Consider the following 19,165-nt stretch of genomic DNA (forward strand, 5'->3'; position numbering starts at 1 on the left):
TGGAGACAGTCAGGGATTGCCCTGGGATTTGGGTGTTTGCACACAGTTCTTTAGAAAAACAAGATTGTGTTCCTGTTCTTTCCAGGCTGAATTCACTCTAGATTTCTGATGGTATATGCACAGGACACATGTACCCCCAAAGCCTCATTGACACTGCCTGGCTTCTCTTTCAAATGTATAACAAACTGAATATAAAAGTTCTCCCACCCATGTACCCTAAATCTTCAATTTCTACAGATGTCCCACTGCCCTGAGCCTACAAAGGACCCAAGAAGAGCAGCCAGTCCAACTTACAGCATCCAACAGCATCTATCTCTGCCTCCCTCCCTCCTATCCTCCCTCTTTCTTTCTTTCCCTCTTTCCTTCCTTCATTCCCTCCCTCCTCCTTTTCTGCCTTCCTGCCCTCCTCCCTCCTTCCCTTTCTCCCTCCCTCCTTCCCTTCTCTCCTTTCTAGCTGCATTCTTCATATCCTTTCTTCCCTCCTCTCTTTTTTATTTTGTACTGAACTGTGACTTGAACTCGGGGTCCTGGGCTGTACCTGAAATGCTTTATATCAAGCCATGCTCTACCACTTGAGTCAACATGCATTACTGAATTAAAAAAACTCACCAATTTTTGGCCCAGTTTGGGTTTGAACTGAGACCACCAGATCATAGATTTCTTGAATACCTAGGATTCTAGGAATTCTGGAATTTTCGTGAGAAGTTGGCTGGCTTCTAACTGAGATCCTCAGATATCAGACTCCTGAATAGAGTAAGAGGCATGAGACACTAGACCTTGGAGTACCTTTTTGTTCTTTTTGTTTTGGATTTCTTTGGTGTGCCTGTGTGGGCACAAAGTGAATATTTCTTATAGAAGAGCAAAGGAACTGTGGTTTACATTTGAAGACACATTTGATACAAAAAATTCTCACCCCCAAATATGTTGGAGAAGTAGAAACTTCTCTTGGATTTCATGGATGTCATTTGGTATTTGATGTTTAATTTTCCCTCAGACCTTTTCCCCAGAAATTGGTCTATGTGTGACTGACCTTGGTCATAGGTGGGTATGTTTGTTTGTGCCAATTCTGGCACGTAGGTGCTGTCCCTAATTTTTGTGCTCAATGTCAGCACTCTACTACTTAAGCCAGAGCTCCATTTCTGGGTTATTTGAAGGTTCGCTAGAGTTGAGAGTCTCAAGGACTTTCCTGCCCACGGTAGATTTGAACTGTGATCCACAGATCTCAGACTTGCTGAGTAACTAGGAATCTAGCCACAAACAATACTCTCATTCTATGGTGCCACAAAAAGATCTCTTTCTACTCATGCTTTTCCATTCTTTTTATTTGTGATTGATTGATACAGTAAATTATAGATAGTAAGAGATTGTCACATGATAAAAGTTTGCTTACAACCATTAAGAAAAACAAGAGTATATTCCAGTTCTTTCTAGGCTGAATTGACTTCAGATTCCTGATGGTGTGTGCACAGAACACACTCAGAATCCTGGAACTGCAGAGCTATGATTTTTCCACCCACACAGAACTTTGGAAAGTGTGCCCCGTGGTAGAATGCATTTCTGCCCCGGCTTTCATTTCTGAGGTTGAAAAAGCTTGTAGGAGAGAGTGGCGCCTTACTACACAGGCAGAGCAGAAAGGCCAGTAAGGTCCTCTTCTGTGACCACCCAGGTACCATCAAGAGTCAGACTATACAGTTGGCACGTGTTATGGTGATGACAGAAACTGGTACAGATCTGGACCTTCTGATTTGTTCCCACATCTCTCAATGTCTGCACCACGGCAGCCCCAACCTCAGCAAATCTCCCAGGGTCGAAGTTCTCTAGATACCAATCTTCAGGGTGGTAGGACTCTAGAGGGGCAGGATAGAACCCCCTTCTCAAATGACCCAGCCTGGCCATGTGGCTCAGGAGGTTCTGTAGGGTGGCCATGGAAATACAGTTTCCATAGAAACTGAAGAAGCGGAGCTGGGAGCATTGGCTCAGGGTGGGCAGGATGGCCGAGAGCTGGGCATCAGTGATGTAACACTCCTCCAAGGCCAGGGTCTCCAGGGTGCAGGCTACATGCTCCAGGAAGGCTCTCAGGGGCTCAGTACGTTTCATTGGCAAAGTCCTCAAATGCAAGTGCTTGAGCTGCCTGGTGCAGGCATACTGGGACAAAAACCTCAGGTCGGTTTCCGGCAGTGCACATGAGCTCAGAGACAACATCTTCAGAGGCGGCAGGCTCCTGAGGATGGTGGGCATAGTTGCAATAAACAAAATGTTGTGCACATGAAGCTCTTGGAGATGCTTTAGACACCCCAGATACCCCCCGATTATCCAGGGATATTGGGAATTTTCGTGGGAGTGAGGGATGTCAGTCCACATGCTGGAGCACGTGAGGATGAGAAGGTTCTTCATATGGCCCAGGTAAAGAGTAAATATTCTCAAGGTTCCTGGAAGCCAAAATTCACTCACCACCAGTTCTTGGATGGAGTCCAGCCTCACCACACCCAGAGCCTTCTGGATTTTAGACACGGAGCCAGACAGAATTCGCAGCTTTCTTGAGCACAGCTGGACTCGTTCTTTCGTCTTCCTGGCCCACTGGAGCAAGTGGGCTTGGAGAGCATTCTGGGTGCCATCTTTGATGGTGAGATCCCTGATGACCATCAAGGGCTGCTCTTCAGTCATCATTGAACCACAGCTCTCTGTTGGCCTGTCAGTCAGGACATCTGTATAAGAGATTTGGGCCATTGAATGGTAACCCTGTATCCAGATGTTTGGGTGATCATTCCGCAGGTCAAGTACTTGCAGTTTCCACCGATTGGGGCGCTCCCTCTTGGCAAGTAGCAGATCAATTCCATCCAGGACAGCCTTGAAGGTTTCCAGATCTGGTGACTCTACCAGGTCCCCTAGGGGGAGGCAGGGCAAGGGCCAGGCCTGCACCATGGCTTTCATCATCTCCGTGTAGCCCTCTTTATAGATCTCCATGAAGAGCAAAGGGAACAGCACCGCCGGCAGATCCTCCAAGGCAGAGATGGACAGGGACTGGTTGCTCAGCAGACTCTGTATGGCCAGATGTTGGAGTGAGGGTGGGGTTCTCATGCTCATCTTGATGGATCAGATGTGGACCAGGTATGAAAGGCTCTCAAAATCCCAGCAGGGCCAGGCACTCCAGGATTCTGCTTTTGTTCTTTGATCCCTGGGCATTTTTATAGCCCAACCCCACCCTCACCTTTGCATTTCTACCAATGAGAGGGCAGCTTCTGATGGGATTTCTGAGACACACCCAGTACACCTTGGTTGGGTGTTGCCCTTGAAATTATTTCAAACAGTGAACCAAAAAGTGATAGGATTAAAGTCCTGACCCACACAGGCCAGGATCTCTTTGAAATATAAAACACACTGGAGCAAAAAGAATCACCACCCTTGTACCTTCATCTTTCCAGACATTCCCACAGGCATTCTGCTGCCTTGAGACTGCAAAGAGTCCAAGCAGAGCACACAGCCCAACTTTGTAGCATCTACAACTAATTCAGTAAATTTAGTTTCTGTACTTTTTCTCTTCCTTCCTTCTTTCATTTCTTTCTTTCTTCCTTCCTTCCTCCCCTGCCTTCCTTTCTCCTCTTCCTTTCTTCCTTCCTTCCTGCCTCCCTCCCTCCCTCCCTTCCTTCCGTCCTCCTTTCTTTTTTGGTGCTGGTCCTAGAAAGTTACCTATGAATCTGATCACTGTCCCTTAACTTCATAATGTCAGTGATAATATTCTACCAAAGAGCCACAACAGTATCTGACTTTTTCTGAGGGGTTTATTGGAGATAAGGATCTTGATATTAGAATAGAAATGGCTGTTTACCAGGGAACCAAATACATGTTTTGAGATATGACAAGGCGCAGGCCCTAAGAAGGTGGATAACATGGCAGGAATTACCAAATTCTTCTCACTCCTAATTATCAATATTCATGGACTTCACCTTGCTCACAAAAAACAAACATATCCTGAAAGTAAAAGGCTGGGATAAAATCTTCCAAGGAAATGGCCCCCATAAACAGGCAAAGTTGCAATTCTAATATCAGATAAAATAGATTTCAAATTAAAATTAGCAAGAACAGATAAAGAAGGTCACTACATACAATTTAAGGGATCTCCCCTTCAGGAGGATTTTACAATTCTAAATACATATTCACCAAACAACAGAGCACCCCAATTTATCCAAGAAACACTACTTTCCTTCAAATCTCACATAGATCCAAAGACATTAATTGTTGGGGACCTAAACACAGCACTATCCCCCCTGGATAGATCAACCAAGCAAAAACTCAACAGAAAAACCTTGGATCTAAACATCTGCATAGATCAACTAGAATTAACAAATATTTACCTAATATTTCACCCAGCAGCATCAGATTATCTTCTTCTCAGTAGCACATGGAACATTCTCCAAAATAGACCACAATCTAGGCCACAAAGCAAATCTGTCCAAATTCAGAAACATTGAAGTTATGCCCTGCATTCTCTTAGACCACAAGGGAATAAAATTATAAAACACCAAAAGCCATCAAAGAAAGTCCTGTAACACATGGAGAATGAACAAGACAGGAGTGGGTCATGGAAGAGATTAGAAAGGAAATTCAAATGTTCATGATATTCAACAAAAAGAAATACATAAATCACCAGCTCCTCTGGAACAAAGTAAAGGCAGTACTCAGAGGCACGTTTATAGCCCTGAGTTCATACATCAACAAATTGGAGAGATCTGAAACCAACAATTTAATGAGATATCTGAACCTCCTTGAAAAAGAGCAGCAAGATAAACCCCAATCCGGTAGACAGAAAGAAATAATTAAAATTAAATCAGAATTAAATGAATTAGAATCCAAACAAAACATAGCAAGAATAAAACAGAGTTGGTTCTTTGAAAAAATTAACAAAATTGACAGATCCTTAGCAAATCTTAGAGAGAGAGAGAGAGAGAGAGAGAGAGAGAGAGAGAGAGAGAGAGAGAGAGAACACCCAAATAAACAAACCCAGAGATGAGAATGGAAACATCACTACAAAAGCAACCAAGATCTAGAACATTATAAGGGAATACTTCTCAAATCTTTATGCTAAGAAGTTTGAGAATCTGGAAGAAATGGATGATTTTCTAGCAAATATCTACATGCTGAAACTAAACCAAGATGAGTTAAACCAACTTAACAGACCCATATCAAACATCAAAATAGAAACAGCAATAAGAGACCTCCCACCCAAGAAAAGCCCAGGATGAATGGATTTACAGATGAACTGCAAGACCTTCAAAGCAGAATTTACACCAATACTCCTCCAACTCTTCAATGAAATTGAAAGTGAAAGTTCACTACCAAACTCTTTTTATGAAGCCATTGTAACCCTCATCCCCAAACCAGGCAGGAACTCATCAAAGAGCACTATAGAGTCTTTTCTTTGAAGAACATCGATGCAAAACTTCTCAACAAAATTTCGGTCACTTGACTTCAACAACTCATCAAAAAATCATACACCACGATCAAACAGGATTCATTTTAGGGATGCAAAGTTTGTTTAATATATGCCAATTAATCACACCAACAAGAGCAAGGATAAGAACCACATGATTATCTCAATAGATGCTTCTGCATTTGACAAGATCCAACACCCCTTTATGATGAAGGCTCTGGAAAAACGAATCCATGGAACATGCCTCAATACAACGAAAGCTGTATATGACAAACCTACAGCGTTATACTTAATGGTGAAAAGCTAAAGCCATTTCCTCTAAACTCAGGAATGAGACAAAGATGTCCACTCTCTCCGCTTTTCTTCAGTTTAGTATTAGAATGCCTAGCTACAGCAATAAGACAGCATGCATAAAGGGGATTAAAACAGGAAAAGAGGAAGTAAAACTTTCCTCTTTGCAAATGACATGATCTTGTCTTTAAAGAATCCCATAACATGAGCTGGGAAGGTGGCTCAGTGGTAGAGCACTTGCCTTGCATGCCTGAGGCCCTGGGTTCGATTCCTCAGCACCACATAAGCAAAAAGAAAAAAGCCGGAAGTGGGGCTGTGGCTCAAGTGGCAGAGCGCTAGCCTTGAGCTGAAGAGCTGAGGGACAGTGCCCAGGCCCAGAGTTCAGGCCCCACAACCAGACCACCCCAAAAAAAAAGAATCCCATAACTACACTCCCAAATTACTGAAGCTGACTTGAAACTTTGGAAAAATAGCAGGATATAAAATTAACCCTCAAAAACCAATGGCTTTCTTCAGAAAATGGTGCTGGCAAAATTGGTTAATTGCCTGTGGAAAAAAAAAAAAACTAAAGCTAGCTACTTATATATAATCTTTTTTTGGGGGGGTGGAGGTCCGGTCATGGGGCCTGAACTCTTGGCCTGGGTGCTGTCCCTCAGCTCTTCAGCTCAAGGCTTGCACTCTACCACTTGAGCCACAGCGCCAATTCCGGCTTTTTTCTTTTTTGCTTATGTGGTGCTGAGGAATCGAACCCAGGGCCTCAGGCATGCAAGGGAAGCGCTCTACCACTGAGCCACCTTCCCAGCCCCACTTAAATATAATCTTGCACCAGAATCAACTCCAAATGGATCAAAGACCTTGGAGTCAAAGCAGACACCCTGAAAACATTACAGGACAGAATAGGAGAAACCCTAGGTCTCCTTGGCACAGGCCAAAATTTTCTTAATACAGACCCACAAACACAACAAATGAAAGAACGGTTGGATAAATGGGATTGCATGAAGCTGCAGAGCTTCTGCATGGCAAAGGACATAGCTAGCAAGATCGATAGAAAGCCCACAGTTTGGGAGAAGTTTTTCTCTAGCCATACAACAGAAAAGGGTCTCAGATCTAAAATATACTTGGAACTCAATTAAATCCCCCAACAACAAATCCTCAAAGAAACAACTGCCCAATAAATAAGTGGGCTAAAAGCTTACAGAGAAACTTCTCTGAAGAGGAAATAAGAATGGCCAATAGACATGTGAATAAATGATCAACCTCCCTAGCCATAAAAGAAATGCAAATCAAAACAACATTAAGATACCACCTCACCCCAGTTAGAATGGCTATAGTCAAGAACCCTAATAACAACAGATGCTGGAGGGGATGTGGACAGAAGGGAACCCTACTGCATTGTTGGTGGGAATGTAAACGTGTTCAACCACTTTGGAAAGCAGTATGGAGGTTCCTCAAAAGACTCTACATAGAGCTCCCCTATGACCCAGCAATCCCACTTTTGGGCATTTATCCAAAAGATCACAAACAAGACCATACTAAAGCTACCAGCACAACTATGTTTATTGTAGCATTATTTACCATAGCTAAGATATGGAACCAACACAGATACCCCTCAGTAGATGAATGGATTTTTTTTGGGGTCCGGTCATGGGGCCTGAACTCTGGGCCTGGGCACTGTCCTTCAGCCCTTCAGCTCAAGGCTATTGCTCTACCACTTGAGCCACAGTGCCACTTCCGGTTTTTTTCTTTTTGGCTTATGTGGTACTGAGGAGTCGAACTCAGGGCCTCAGGCATGCAAGGCAAGCGCTCTACCACTAAGCCACCTCCCCAGCCCAGATGAATGGATTTTTTAAAATGTGGTATATATGTACAATGGAATTCTATGCCTCCATCAGAAAGAATGACATCGCCCATTTGTTAGGGAATGGAAAGATTTAGAAAAGGTTATATTAAGTGAAGTAAGCCAGGCCAAAAGAAACATAGGTCCCATGGTTTCCCTTATTTGCAATAAGTAGTATATGTCTGGGACAAGCAGAAAAGGTCAAAAGCTATGTACATATGACCAGATAAGATGATGTTAAGCAAAATGAAACAAGTGATTTTTTTCTTTCTATTGTTTCTAATGTATTTATAAGGTATCATGTGATTTTTTTTTATTGCTTTGTATGTTCCTCCCCCACGGTATAGCCCATTTTCACTGTATTTGATGTCAGTGTAATTTGGGGAGAGGAAGGGAACAAACAAAATATTTAAATAGAGATACAGGTTGACCCATTGTATCAATGTACAAGACACTGTTGGACAACGAACTTTACAATTTAGGTGCGGGGGGGGGGGGGGTAGTTGTGGAGGTGGGAGGGAAGGGAGGTAGGGAAAACACAAAGGAGGAGCCAACAATGCTTGATAAGAAATGTACTCATTACCTTACTCATGTAACTGTAACACCTCTGTACAGTATTTTCACAATAAAAACATTTAAAAAATCAATGGCTTTTCTGTATGCCAACAATGAGAAGAGTGTGGCTGAAATCAGGAAAGCAACTCCTTTTGTAATAGCCCCCCCAAATTAAAATACCTAGGATTTAACTAAAGAAGTGAAGGACCTCTGTGATGAAAACTTTAAAAACCTGAAAAAGGAAATCAAAACAGAACTAAGGAAGTGGAAAAACCTCCCAGCCTCCTGGATTGGGAGGATCAAGATCGTGAAAATGGCAATACTGCCAAAGACTATATACAAAGTCAAAGCAATACCTATCAATATTCCAACCTCATTCTTCAAAGAAATAGAAGAAGCAACCCAAAAATTCATATGGAACAATAAAAGACTCTGAATAGCAAAAACTGGCCCTAGCAGAAAGAACAGTGCTGGAGGAATTTCAATACCAAATTTCAAACTCTATTATAAAGCCATAGTACTGGCACTGGCACAAGAACAGACCTCAGGACCAATGGAATGGAACCTAGAAATGAACCTACAGACGTATAGCCATCTATTCTTCTATAAGGAAGCTAAAAATATAGATTGGAAGAAAGACAGCCTTTTCAGGAAATGGTGCTGGCAAAATTGGTTAATTGCCTGTAGAGAACTAAAGCTAGGTCCTTCTATATCACCCTACACCAGAATAAACTCCAAATGGATCAAAGACCTCAGAGTCGAAGCAGATACCCTGAAAACATGAAGGAATAGGAGAAACTCTAGGGATCCTTGGCAGAGACCTCAGATCTCAGCCTCCAGAGTAGCTGGGGTTACAAGTGTGAGCCATGGGTGGCCATTTGGAAACGTTTTAGGTATAAAATTGAACTGCTGCTTTGTCTGAAAGGTTAAAGTGTGAGGCAGTGACCACTTGTTGCTTGTTTCTGTCTACCAAAGCAACACATGGTGGTAATCAAAACACCTGGTTGATTGTGTGCCTATATAAGACCTGCAAATCCATAGCTAGGGCTCTCCTCCTAGGCTCCACTGTGTCGGAGTGTAGGACGAGGCCCGAGCTGCAGCCCATTTAAATAAAACAGCTGTAGAGTCTGACTCTCGGTGGTCTTCTTGCGGGGGGGGGGCTCCTGCGACCTTGGCATAACATATTAGTGGGGGCTCATCCGGGATACCCCTCAAAGACCCCCAAGACCTCAGACTCCAAAGGTAAAACAGCGCTGTCTTTGTTAATTTGTCTTGTGCTGTCATTTGTCTGTTTTACTTTTGTTTTCCCTTGTGAGGATGGCTGCTCTGATTCATAAAGGGTTATCGAAGCAGACATGCTTGCACGACAACCCTGGAGGAACTGGGAGACATCCCAGATCCTCGTGTGGGGCGGGGGTCCTTGGAACCCCACCGTGTGGAGTGGGGTGGGGTCCTTGGAACCCCGCCCTGTGGTCGGCGGGGGGGTCCTTGGAACCGCGCCCGTGTGAATTGTGGGGCGGGGGTCGGTTTGATGTTGGGCCGGAACTGACCAAGAGGGCCTCCTACCCGAGGCCCAACTCCACTGTGGGTCTGCTCCTTCTGCTGTGGGGCGTGGATGTCCCATTACAGGAGTCAGCGGACCAATTCAGAAGATCTCCACTTCATAAGCTTTTTTTTTTTTTGTAACTGTCAGGCCTGCGTGTGTCTTGTTTGTACTGTTTATTGTTTTTTGGACTGTACGACTGATGGGACTGGAAACCATCGGCACCACTCCATCTAGTCCCCTGGACTTCCAAAAAGAAACTAAGAAAGAGGAAAAGAAATTGTACCCCCCGGTTTTTCAGGGAGATAACCTGGAAGAAGAAATGTTTCCTCCCCCATATTCCCCTTCCCAGGTTCCTTTTGCAGAACCTGAGAATGATCAAGAGGAGGAGGGAGCTATAGAACCCTCGGCACCTGCCTTTAAAGTTTCTGAGGGGCCAGTCACTCGACGACGCCGTGGGATCAGCACCACTTCTAGTACAGCTGTTTTTCCATTACACACTGCAGGTCCTGTGGATGGGGATGGTCAACAGCAGCTCCAATATTGGCCATTTTCTACCAGTGATCTATACAATGGGCGCACCCAAAATGCCCCCTTTTCTGAGAAACCCCAGGATTTAATTTGTTTGCTTGAAACTATTCTCTTTACTCATCAGCCCACTTGGGATGATTGCAGTCAGCTTTTACAGGTTCTTTTTACCAGCCAAGAGAGAGACTGTATCCAAGAGGTGGCCCGGAAACATATCCCTGGCCCCACAGGCGTGCCCATCACGGATCCTGCCCTGATTGCTGCCTATTTTCCTGAGATCCGACCAACATGGGACTACAATACAGTTGAAGGTAGGGAGCGACTCCTCATCTACTGCCAGGCTCTGTTGACAGGTCTCAAGGTGGCGACTCGCCAACCTACTAATAAGGACAAAGTTTATGATTTTAGACAGGGAGGAAGTGAAAGTCCGGCAGCATATCTTGAGCAGCTCATGGAAGCTTTTAGTTAATATACCCCGTATGACCTTGAGACCCAGGAGTCGGCTCAGATGATTGTTTGCCTATATAAATCAAGCTGCACCAGACATAAAGAGAAAGTTGCAGGCTGTAAACAAACTTGGTGAAAACTCTATTAGGGATCTAGTAGCCTCGGCGGAAAAGGTTTACAATAAGAGAGAGACAGAGGAGCAAAGACAGGAAAGGAAGGACCAAGAACATGAAATTGAGCTTGAAAAGAGAGACCGGGCCAAGGAAAAGAGGCCAGACTTGTTGGACTATCCACTATCTCATGCTGAGCATACCTGGTTCACAGACAGCAGCAGTTTCATTCGAGATGGAAAAAGGTACGCGGGCACAGCAGTCACCACGGACACTGAGATAGTGTGGGCACTCCCCTAGGGAATGTCAGCACAAAGTGCAGAACTAGTGGCACTAACAAAAGCCCTACAGATGGGAAAAGGGAAGAGACTAAACATTTACACAGACAGTCGGTATGCTTTTGTCACTGTGCATGTCCATGGAGCCATTTACCAAGAGAGAGGGCTGCTGACAGCTGAGGGAAAGACTATTAAAAACAAACAAGAAATTTTAAGCCTCATCTGGGCCATATGGGAACCAGGAAATATTGCCATTATGCACTGCCCTGGCCATCAAAAGGGAACTGATTCTATAACCAAAGGAAATAACCTGGCCGATCAGGCAGCTTAGGAGGCAGCTCTCCAACCCAGAGTGGAAGTACTGACTCTAGTAGACCCAGGGCCACAAGCTTTGCCTCCTGAGCCTCAGTTTCAAGACTGGTGGAAAACTGGTGAGGGGAAACTTATCTTGCCACAAAGATTGGGCAAGCGGATTCTTAAGAGAATCCATCGGGTCTCTCACATGGGAACCCGAAGAATGCAGGACTTGCTCCAACACTCAGAAGTAAAAATTAGGCAAGGAAATCAACTCATTGAGGACATTGTTAAAAACTGTAAAGCCTGTCAGCTCACCAATGCCCCCAATCAACCGGTTACAAAAGGAGCTCGCCTCCGTGGAGATACGCCAGGTGTGTAATGGGAAGTAGACTTCACAGAAATTAAAACTGGAAAATTTGGATATAAATATTTGCTAGTTTTTGTAGACACTTTTCCAGGATGGGCTGAAGCCTACCCAACAAAGCACGAGACCACAAAGGTAGTGTCTAAGAAGATCCTGGAAGAAATCTTACCCAGGTATGGCTTCCCATCCACCAATGGGTTGGACAATGGACCGGCCTTTGTCTCAAAAGTAAATCAGGGAATAGCCAATGCACTAGGGATAGATTGGAAATTGCACTGTGCTTATAGACCCCCAGAGTTCAGGGCAGGTAGAAAGAATGAATTGGACTCTAAAGGAGACCTTACCTAAATTGGCCTTGGAGACTGGTGCAGACTGGGTATCGCTCCTTCCTTTTGCATTGTTTAGAATAAGCAATTCACCTTATCAGCTTGGCTTTACTCCTTTTGAAATAATGTATGGACAGCCTCCACCCATTATCCCTAGCCTTCAGACTGAATTGCTTGCTGATTTGGATGATACTGAATTTCTGTGTAAGCTTGACTATTTACAGCTGGGGCATAAGAGTATGTAGTCCCAGCTTAGAGCATTATAAGATTCTGCTTCTATTCCTACCCCCATTTGTTTAAACCAGGGGACTGGGTGTTTGTTCGAAGGCACAACTTGAAATCTCTGGAACCACGGTGGAAAGGACCTTACATGGTGCTACTGGCTCACCTACTGACCTTAAGGTGGATGGCATTGCTGCTTGGATCCACTGCTCCCATGCTAGACCGGCTGACCCCTTTGCCCTGGATGACCATGGGGAAACATGGGAAGTCTCCAAGCATCCTACCCAACCACTCCGCATACGCCTCAAGAAAAGAAAAATGGACTGATTGTTATTGGTATACTTGTTCAAGATCAAGAGCTGTTGGAGTTTAGTTTTGGGCTGGAGCCACAAGATTGTGGCTCAGGACCATAAGTCAAGGGGGGGAATGAAAGGTTAAAGTTTGAGGCAGTGACCACTTGTTACTTGTTTCTGTCTAGCAAAGCAATATGTGGTGGTAATCAAAACACCTGGTTGATTGTGTGCCTTTATAAGACCTGCAAATCCTTAGCTCGGGGCTCTCCTCCTGGGCTCTGCTGTGTCGGAATGTAGGAAGAGGCCTGAGCTGCAGCCCATTTAAATAAAACAGCTGTAGAGTCTGACTCTCGGTGGTCTTCTTGTGGTGGGGTCCTGAGACTTTGGCATAACATTTCTTGTGAATTTAATGAATTTTTTGGTCCCTCCCCCCACCCCACCCTACCTCCTGGAATTACAGGAAGATGAAAAAAAATTACTTAAGCATTAGTCAAATGTGTTTATTCTGCATTTATAACGGAAAAGGAAGTTTGCCTTCGTAACTTTCAGTTATGTTTCAGTTCACCTTGAAGGACTCCCAATAATTAATCTCAGTATTGTACTAGACATTTTTTTTTGTGGCAGTATTGGGGCTGGATCTCAGGACCTTGGAGATGACTCAGGTTTTTCACTCAAGATTGGTCCTCTACTGCATTAGCCACAGCTCCACTTCTAACATTTTGATGATTCACTGAGGATAAGACTCTCATGGGCTTTCTTGTTCCTGCTGGCTTTGAACTGTGATCTTTAGATCTCAGTCCCCTGAGAATCTCGGATTACATCAGTCAGCCACCTGGACAAGCATCAGCATATATTAATAGATACACACCCTCTCAAAGAATTCTTGCCTGGGATTATTTTAGCAGCCTATTTCCTACAAGTCTTTTACAATCTTCACCTGTACCTGTCTTAAAACCCATTCTTCACAACTTACGCAGAGATAAACTTTTGGCTGAGCACTCACAGAATTCATTTGCTTTCTGGCTAAAGCCATCTCATTCCAGTTCTGTTGTCAGCTTAAGGAGCTATGCACCAAATGCTAAATTGGAAGCAATTACACACACTCTCTTTCTGTCTCTGTCTCTGTGTGTGTGTGTGTGAGAGAGAGAGAGAGAGAGAGAGAGAGAGAGAGTGTGTGTGTATGCCAGTACTGGGGCTTGAATTCCAGGTCTGATTGCTGTCCCTTATTTACATTTCTCAGTAAGGCTGGTTCTCTACCACTTGAGCCACAGCTCTGCTTCCCTCTGTGTGCTGGCTAGTTGGAGTTAATAGCCGAATGGATTTGTGTGCCCCAGTTGGCTTTGAATCTCATCCTCACATGTCGGGCTCCTGAGTAGCTGAGCTTACCTGAGTGAGCCAACAGCACCTGGCTAGCTGAACGCTTTCTCTGCGAGTCTCCAGTGATTTGCCTTAGCAAAACGTGGCCACCAAATTTCTTCCCCTCGACTCTGATGAAAAAGTAATTCTAGCCATATAGTGCCATTTGTCTATAAGACAAGATGTCACAGTCCCATGGATTAGCAGAAAGTGTTTCTGCCATCCCTGAGCCTCTGGCGGTTTGGCTCCTCCACCCGCCACATCCCTGTGAGCAGATTGCCCCCACTTGCACTGAGCGCAGGAGCTGTGTTCAAGTTGCTTGTCTTTTTAGCTGCTGCTTCTCCACCATTGAGAACCAGCTACCAATTGTTCCTGAAGCTCAGCCACTGTTTAAACAATAGGCACCGATCATTTCCTCATCTCAAGTCTTCTTTTCAGAGAGGAGGAAAGACCCCATGAGAGAAGCCAGCCCTAATGCCCCCCTGCATTCAGCATGGGGCAGGTGATGGTTCACGTGTGGGGGCGGGTTTTTGGAATCCAGTAAGTCCAGCCTCTGTTCTTGTTTTGTTCTGTCATCTGGGGAGGAAAAGCCACAGGAGCCTCAGGGCCTGGGTGCTGTGACTGAGCTTTTGTGCTGTGGACTAGTGCTCTACCACCTGAGCCAATGCTCCACTTGTGGTTTTTTTTTTGATTAATTGAAGATAAATGTCTCACACACTTTCCTTCCCAGGCTGGCTTTGAATTGTGATCCTCAGGTTCACTGATTCTTCAGAGCATGGGTATCCAGTAGTTTCTTTACTGAAATTTAGAAACATCATTGACTCCATCAATATCCCCTGAATCTCCAGAGACCATAAGGCAAGGTGGAGGTGACCCCACCTCCTTGGCAAAGCTCCTCCCCCACACTCCTCACCTTTGGCCCTGTCCCTGAATCACAGGCTCTTCCCCAGTGCGCTCCACCTGAAGAAACTCCCCCTCTGCTCAAGCCCCTGCCCCAACCCTCACCTATCCCTGAAGCTGGGCCAATGGCCTGACAGCTGCATCACCAGGTTCCTGGTGGCCTCCAGCTTCTCCTGAAGGTTCTGAATCTCATTTTGCTCACTGTTACCTTCATTGCTGTCAAGGATCATGCCTCATATCTAAGGAAACCTGTGTAAACTTTTTTCCTAACAGCAAAAAACGTGCAGAAATGTCAGAGGCAAAGTGAAGAGATGTTGCTGCTGGAGCCCAGGGATTAACTCAATGCCCCCTGACTTTGTGTCTGTGCTCTGCGATCTGAGATTTTTCTCTGGTGCATCCACTTTGCCATCACATATTTCCAGAAGGCCCGAGAAGATTCTCAGAGAAGCATCTTTTTTTTTTAATTTAATTTAATTTTATTTGTGAACATACTGTACAGAGGAGTTACAATTACATGGGCAGGATAATGCGTACATTTCTTACCAAGCATTGCAGCCTCCTCCTTTGTTTACCCTTCACATCCCTTCCCAGCCTCCCCCCTCCCCCGTCAGAGAAGCATCTTATGGAACACAAACAGCCCCTCACTTGTGCAATGCCTTCTTCTGCACATCTCAAAACAGCCCAAACTCGGGAGCTCACCTCGCTCCTATTCATTCTTCAGACCTTTATCACCTCTGAACCCAAAGTCTCCCTATTGAACATGAAGCCCATGTCTGCACCCCTGAGGATGCTGAAGACGTCTTCAGGCACTGTCTGTCCCTGGCTGCCCTGGAATCCAGCTCCTTTCTCTGCCCTTCACCACCTCTCTTTATTTGGCATATGGGGATGAATGGCCAGAAATAATGTAAGACTCTCCAGGACTGGGCCTGGGGTCTAGAAACCTGCTTACAGAAACTCAGGGATAAAAACGGAGACCTACAATGAATAATCCTGAAATTACACAATGCATTATTGCATCTATCTATCTATCTATCTATCTATCTATCTATCTATCTATCTATCTATCTATCTATCTATCTATCTATCTATCTGTCTGTCTGTCTGTCTGTCTGTCTGTCTGTCTGTCTGTCTGTCTGTCTGTCTGTCTGTCTGTCTATCTATCTATCTATCTATCAATCTATCTATCTATCTATCTATTACCTATCTATAGACCTATTGATCATGCAAGTAGAGGAGTTTGAACTCAGTCTCACACTCATGCTCATTTTTTTTGCTCACATAGGTGCTCTACCACTTGATCTACACATTCAATTCCAAATTTTGCTGGTTCACTGGAGTTAAAAGTGTATGGGATCCTAAGCTCCCAGCCACCCAAGTAGCCAGGACTATAGGCATGAGCCTTGTGTGCTAATATTACAACATCTAAGCCACACACTAAGGCAGCCTCTGTCCAGAGGAGGGGCAGAGCAGGGCCAAGGGAATCAAATGGGGTTTTGACACTGGTCCCCAGAAGTTGGGGAAAGATTTCAAATGTTCACACAAATGTGCTGTGGGTCTCTCAGGTCCTTGATGAAAGATCTAGGAGAGAGAATGTTGCTGAAGCATGAGGTAGGATCAGTGGGGTGGGCTGCAGAAATGAGGTCCAAGTATTTAGGGGTACAGCAGAGGTATGCACTGCTTCTCTTTCCCCTGGTATGAGAGAAAAGGCTTCTAGAATAGGAAGCTGGTCAAGGAAATGTTTCAACTTGAGCTGCCACAGGCTCTCCTCCAATGTGCACCCCAGGTTTGCTGGCAGCTCCAGCCTCCTGCTGTACTCAGGGAAGAGGACTGGCCCTGGGTTGCTCTCTATGCTTCCTACAGAAACAGCTGTTATGGAGAAATGATTTGCCCACACAGCAATCACTTGTACATCTGTTTTCCTAGGCAGATTGTGTGTGTAGTATGGTGTGTGTGTGTGTGTGTGTGTTTGTGTGTGTGTGTGTGTGTCTGTCTGTCTGTCTGTCTGTCTGTCTGTCTGGGTGTCTGGGTGTGCTTGTATTGGGGCTGAACTCAGGGCCTAGTCACTGGACCTGAGCTTTGTTGCTCAAGCTTAATTCTTCTAGTTTAGCCACAGCTCCACTTCTGGAATTATGTTGGTACATTGGAGATAAAAATCTCAGGATTTAAAGCCCAAGGTGGCTTCTACCTCTGATCCTCAGATCTCAGCCTCAAGAATAGCTAGAATCTGAGTCATCATATTTTTTTGCAATCATTATTATAAAGTTGATGGACAGAGATTTGACAATGAAATAAATCAGCTCATGAGAACATTTCTTTTTTAGACAATGACCACTCTTGGACTCTTGGCATTGATTCTCATTTGATCTGTCAATCACCCCTCATCCAACATGAGACATGCCATCAGTCAATGAAGATATGCCATCCTAGCAATGAGGAGAAGAGACCTCCTAGACCCACCAAGACAGAGCTAGTCCTGGTGACGAGGGTCTACCAGAGGCCCTTGGCAAAAACATCCTAAATAGAGTCACTCTGTGCTTGCCCTTTCAAAATTCACGAGTCAGGAGGTTAAAAGAAAATAGATCATAAGTATGCCTATTTAATACTCATCCCTATCTTGTAAGTGGACAGGAACTTACATTCTTGATCATGATACCTGCTATTTCTATTTACGGTGTTTTTCCATCCATACTCTGTAGTTCAAATGTCTGTAATCCAGGCATTTTTGCCCATTTACAGGAATGATGCAGGACTCCCACCAGGCCCTTAACCACTCCAATCCCCCTAGCTTCTAAATTTTTATTCTTAACTAGTCTATTGTGCTGTCCTATGTGCGGTTGCCAGACCTTAATCAGTCAGATGTATTCAGGGACATGATCCACCAGCTCCAGGATCATCTGGCTTACAAGAGAGACAAGTACCCATGACATCCAACATCTTTCCTTTCCACTGTGAATTAATGGCTGCCCTTTTATCTGTCTTTGTGTGCCTTCTGATAATGTTTTGTCTTATTGTTCAGTTGCTACCTTATAAGATGTCTTTCAGATTTCAGCCAAGGATATATACATGCATTCACCACCTCGGAATGGTTACTGTTACTTTCTCCTGGACCAGATGAAATCCTGCCTTCTACCCCTAACGTCCACTCTGCTTGACAAAAGGAAGTAGCTATAGATAGTCAACACCCCTTTGTAACTATCAAAATGTTGGAATGTTAAGTCTGCTCAGGGAGAATGGACCCTTCTCTTTTCTCTTCTCCAGGGGATACCATAAGAAGATGCCCAAATGTTTGTTCTCCCCGAAGAACAGCACATGGATCTGCTGAGAAGCCCCTGGCCCAACACCTTAAACCCACGTAAATGGGAACATAGGGAGGCCCCCCATGTCACTAGGTCACTTGCAGCAAACCCTCCTTCCCTCCCTAAGTTGGCTTCCTGCACAACCACATATCTTGCAAGCTGCCAGAGGGGCTCTCCCAAATGAACTCTTTCTACCTGAACCACGAGGCAGTCTCCTCTCAGAAACCTGTACACTTTGGTGCTGAGAAATGATAACCTTCTTATTCTTTATTCTTTTGGAAATGACTTTATTGATTCATTGATACAGTAAATTGTGGACAGTCAGGGACTGCCCCAGGCCTGGGGGGGATTTCCTCACAATCATTTAGCCAAACAAGATCATGGTCAAGTTCCTTCCAGGCTGAATTCACTCCAGATTCCTGAGGATGTGTACCCATGTAGACCAAAAGTGCTCAGCATCTCCGGGAGTAACATAGCTACGATTGAAAAGAAAAGCTCAGAAACAGGTCTCTCTCTTCCACCCACACTGACTTATTGGGGTCTATGCCCCCCTGGAGAGTGCTTTTACACCAAAGCCTTCATTTCTTTTTTATTTTTATTTTGCCAGTCTTGGGAGTTGGTCTGAGGACAAGGGCACTATCCATGAGCTCCTTTTGCTCAAGGCTAGTACTCTGCAACTTGAAAAACAGCATCACTTCTTGCTTTTTCTGAGTGGGACTGAGGAAATGAACTCAAGGCTTCATGCATACTAGGCAAGCACTCTACCACTGAGACCCAATTCCAGACTCCAACTTTCATTTCTGAGTGCTCAGAAGAGAGCCCAGGAGGGACGCACCTGACTACAGAGGCAGAGCAGAAAGGCCAGGAAGACGCTCCATGGTGACCACCCAGTTGCCTTCAGGCCCCAGGGTATAGAATTGGCATGTTTTGTGACGATGAGAGAAATTGGTACAGATCTGGACCTTCTGAGTAGTCCCCATGTCTCTCAATGCCTGTGCCAACTTAGCCTGAACCTGGGCAAATCTCTGAGAGTCAAAGTTCCCAACCCTACAGCCTTGAGGGGGGTAGCTCTCCAGAGTGGCAGGGTAGAGCCC

General features: G+C 44.8%; 1 protein-coding gene across 1 annotated transcript; it reads right to left on the reverse strand.

Moving 5' to 3' along the window:
- Nucleotides 1–1,614: 1,614 nt before the first annotated feature.
- LOC138820092 (PRAME family member 12-like) lies at nucleotides 1,615–15,005 on the reverse strand. The gene is made up of 4 exons (XM_070011739.1): nucleotides 14,922–15,005; nucleotides 12,401–12,466; nucleotides 10,943–11,035; nucleotides 1,615–3,039 (listed from the first exon to the last, which is right to left on the reverse strand). The coding sequence occupies exons 1-4, from the start codon at nucleotides 15,003–15,005 to the stop codon at nucleotides 1,615–1,617; spliced, it is 1,668 nt and encodes a 555-aa protein (XP_069867840.1).
- Nucleotides 15,006–19,165: the final 4,160 nt, after the last annotated feature.

This window comes from Dipodomys merriami, unplaced genomic scaffold (genome assembly GCF_024711535.1).
Source record: "Dipodomys merriami isolate MVZ:Mamm:240054 unplaced genomic scaffold, mDipMer1.0.p SCAF_84, whole genome shotgun sequence".
NCBI lineage: Eukaryota > Metazoa > Chordata > Mammalia > Rodentia > Heteromyidae > Dipodomys > Dipodomys merriami.

What these genes read in the sequence shown, in the direction of transcription:
- LOC138820092 (XM_070011739.1), bottom strand. Translation starts at nt 15,005, where the DNA reads ATGATCCTTGACAGCAATGAAGGTAACAGTGAGCAAAATGAGATTCAG. An exon ending in TGGAGGCCACCAGGAACCTG is followed by an intron (nt 12,467 to 14,921) that starts GTGATGCAGCTG and finishes ATGGTCATCCAG; the next exon opens with GGCAAAGGGGTCAGCCGGTC. An exon ending in TGCTGCTGTCTGTGAACCAG is followed by an intron (nt 3,040 to 10,942) that starts GTATGCTCAGCA and finishes CTGGCCATACAG; the next exon opens with AGTCTGCTGAGCAACCAGTC.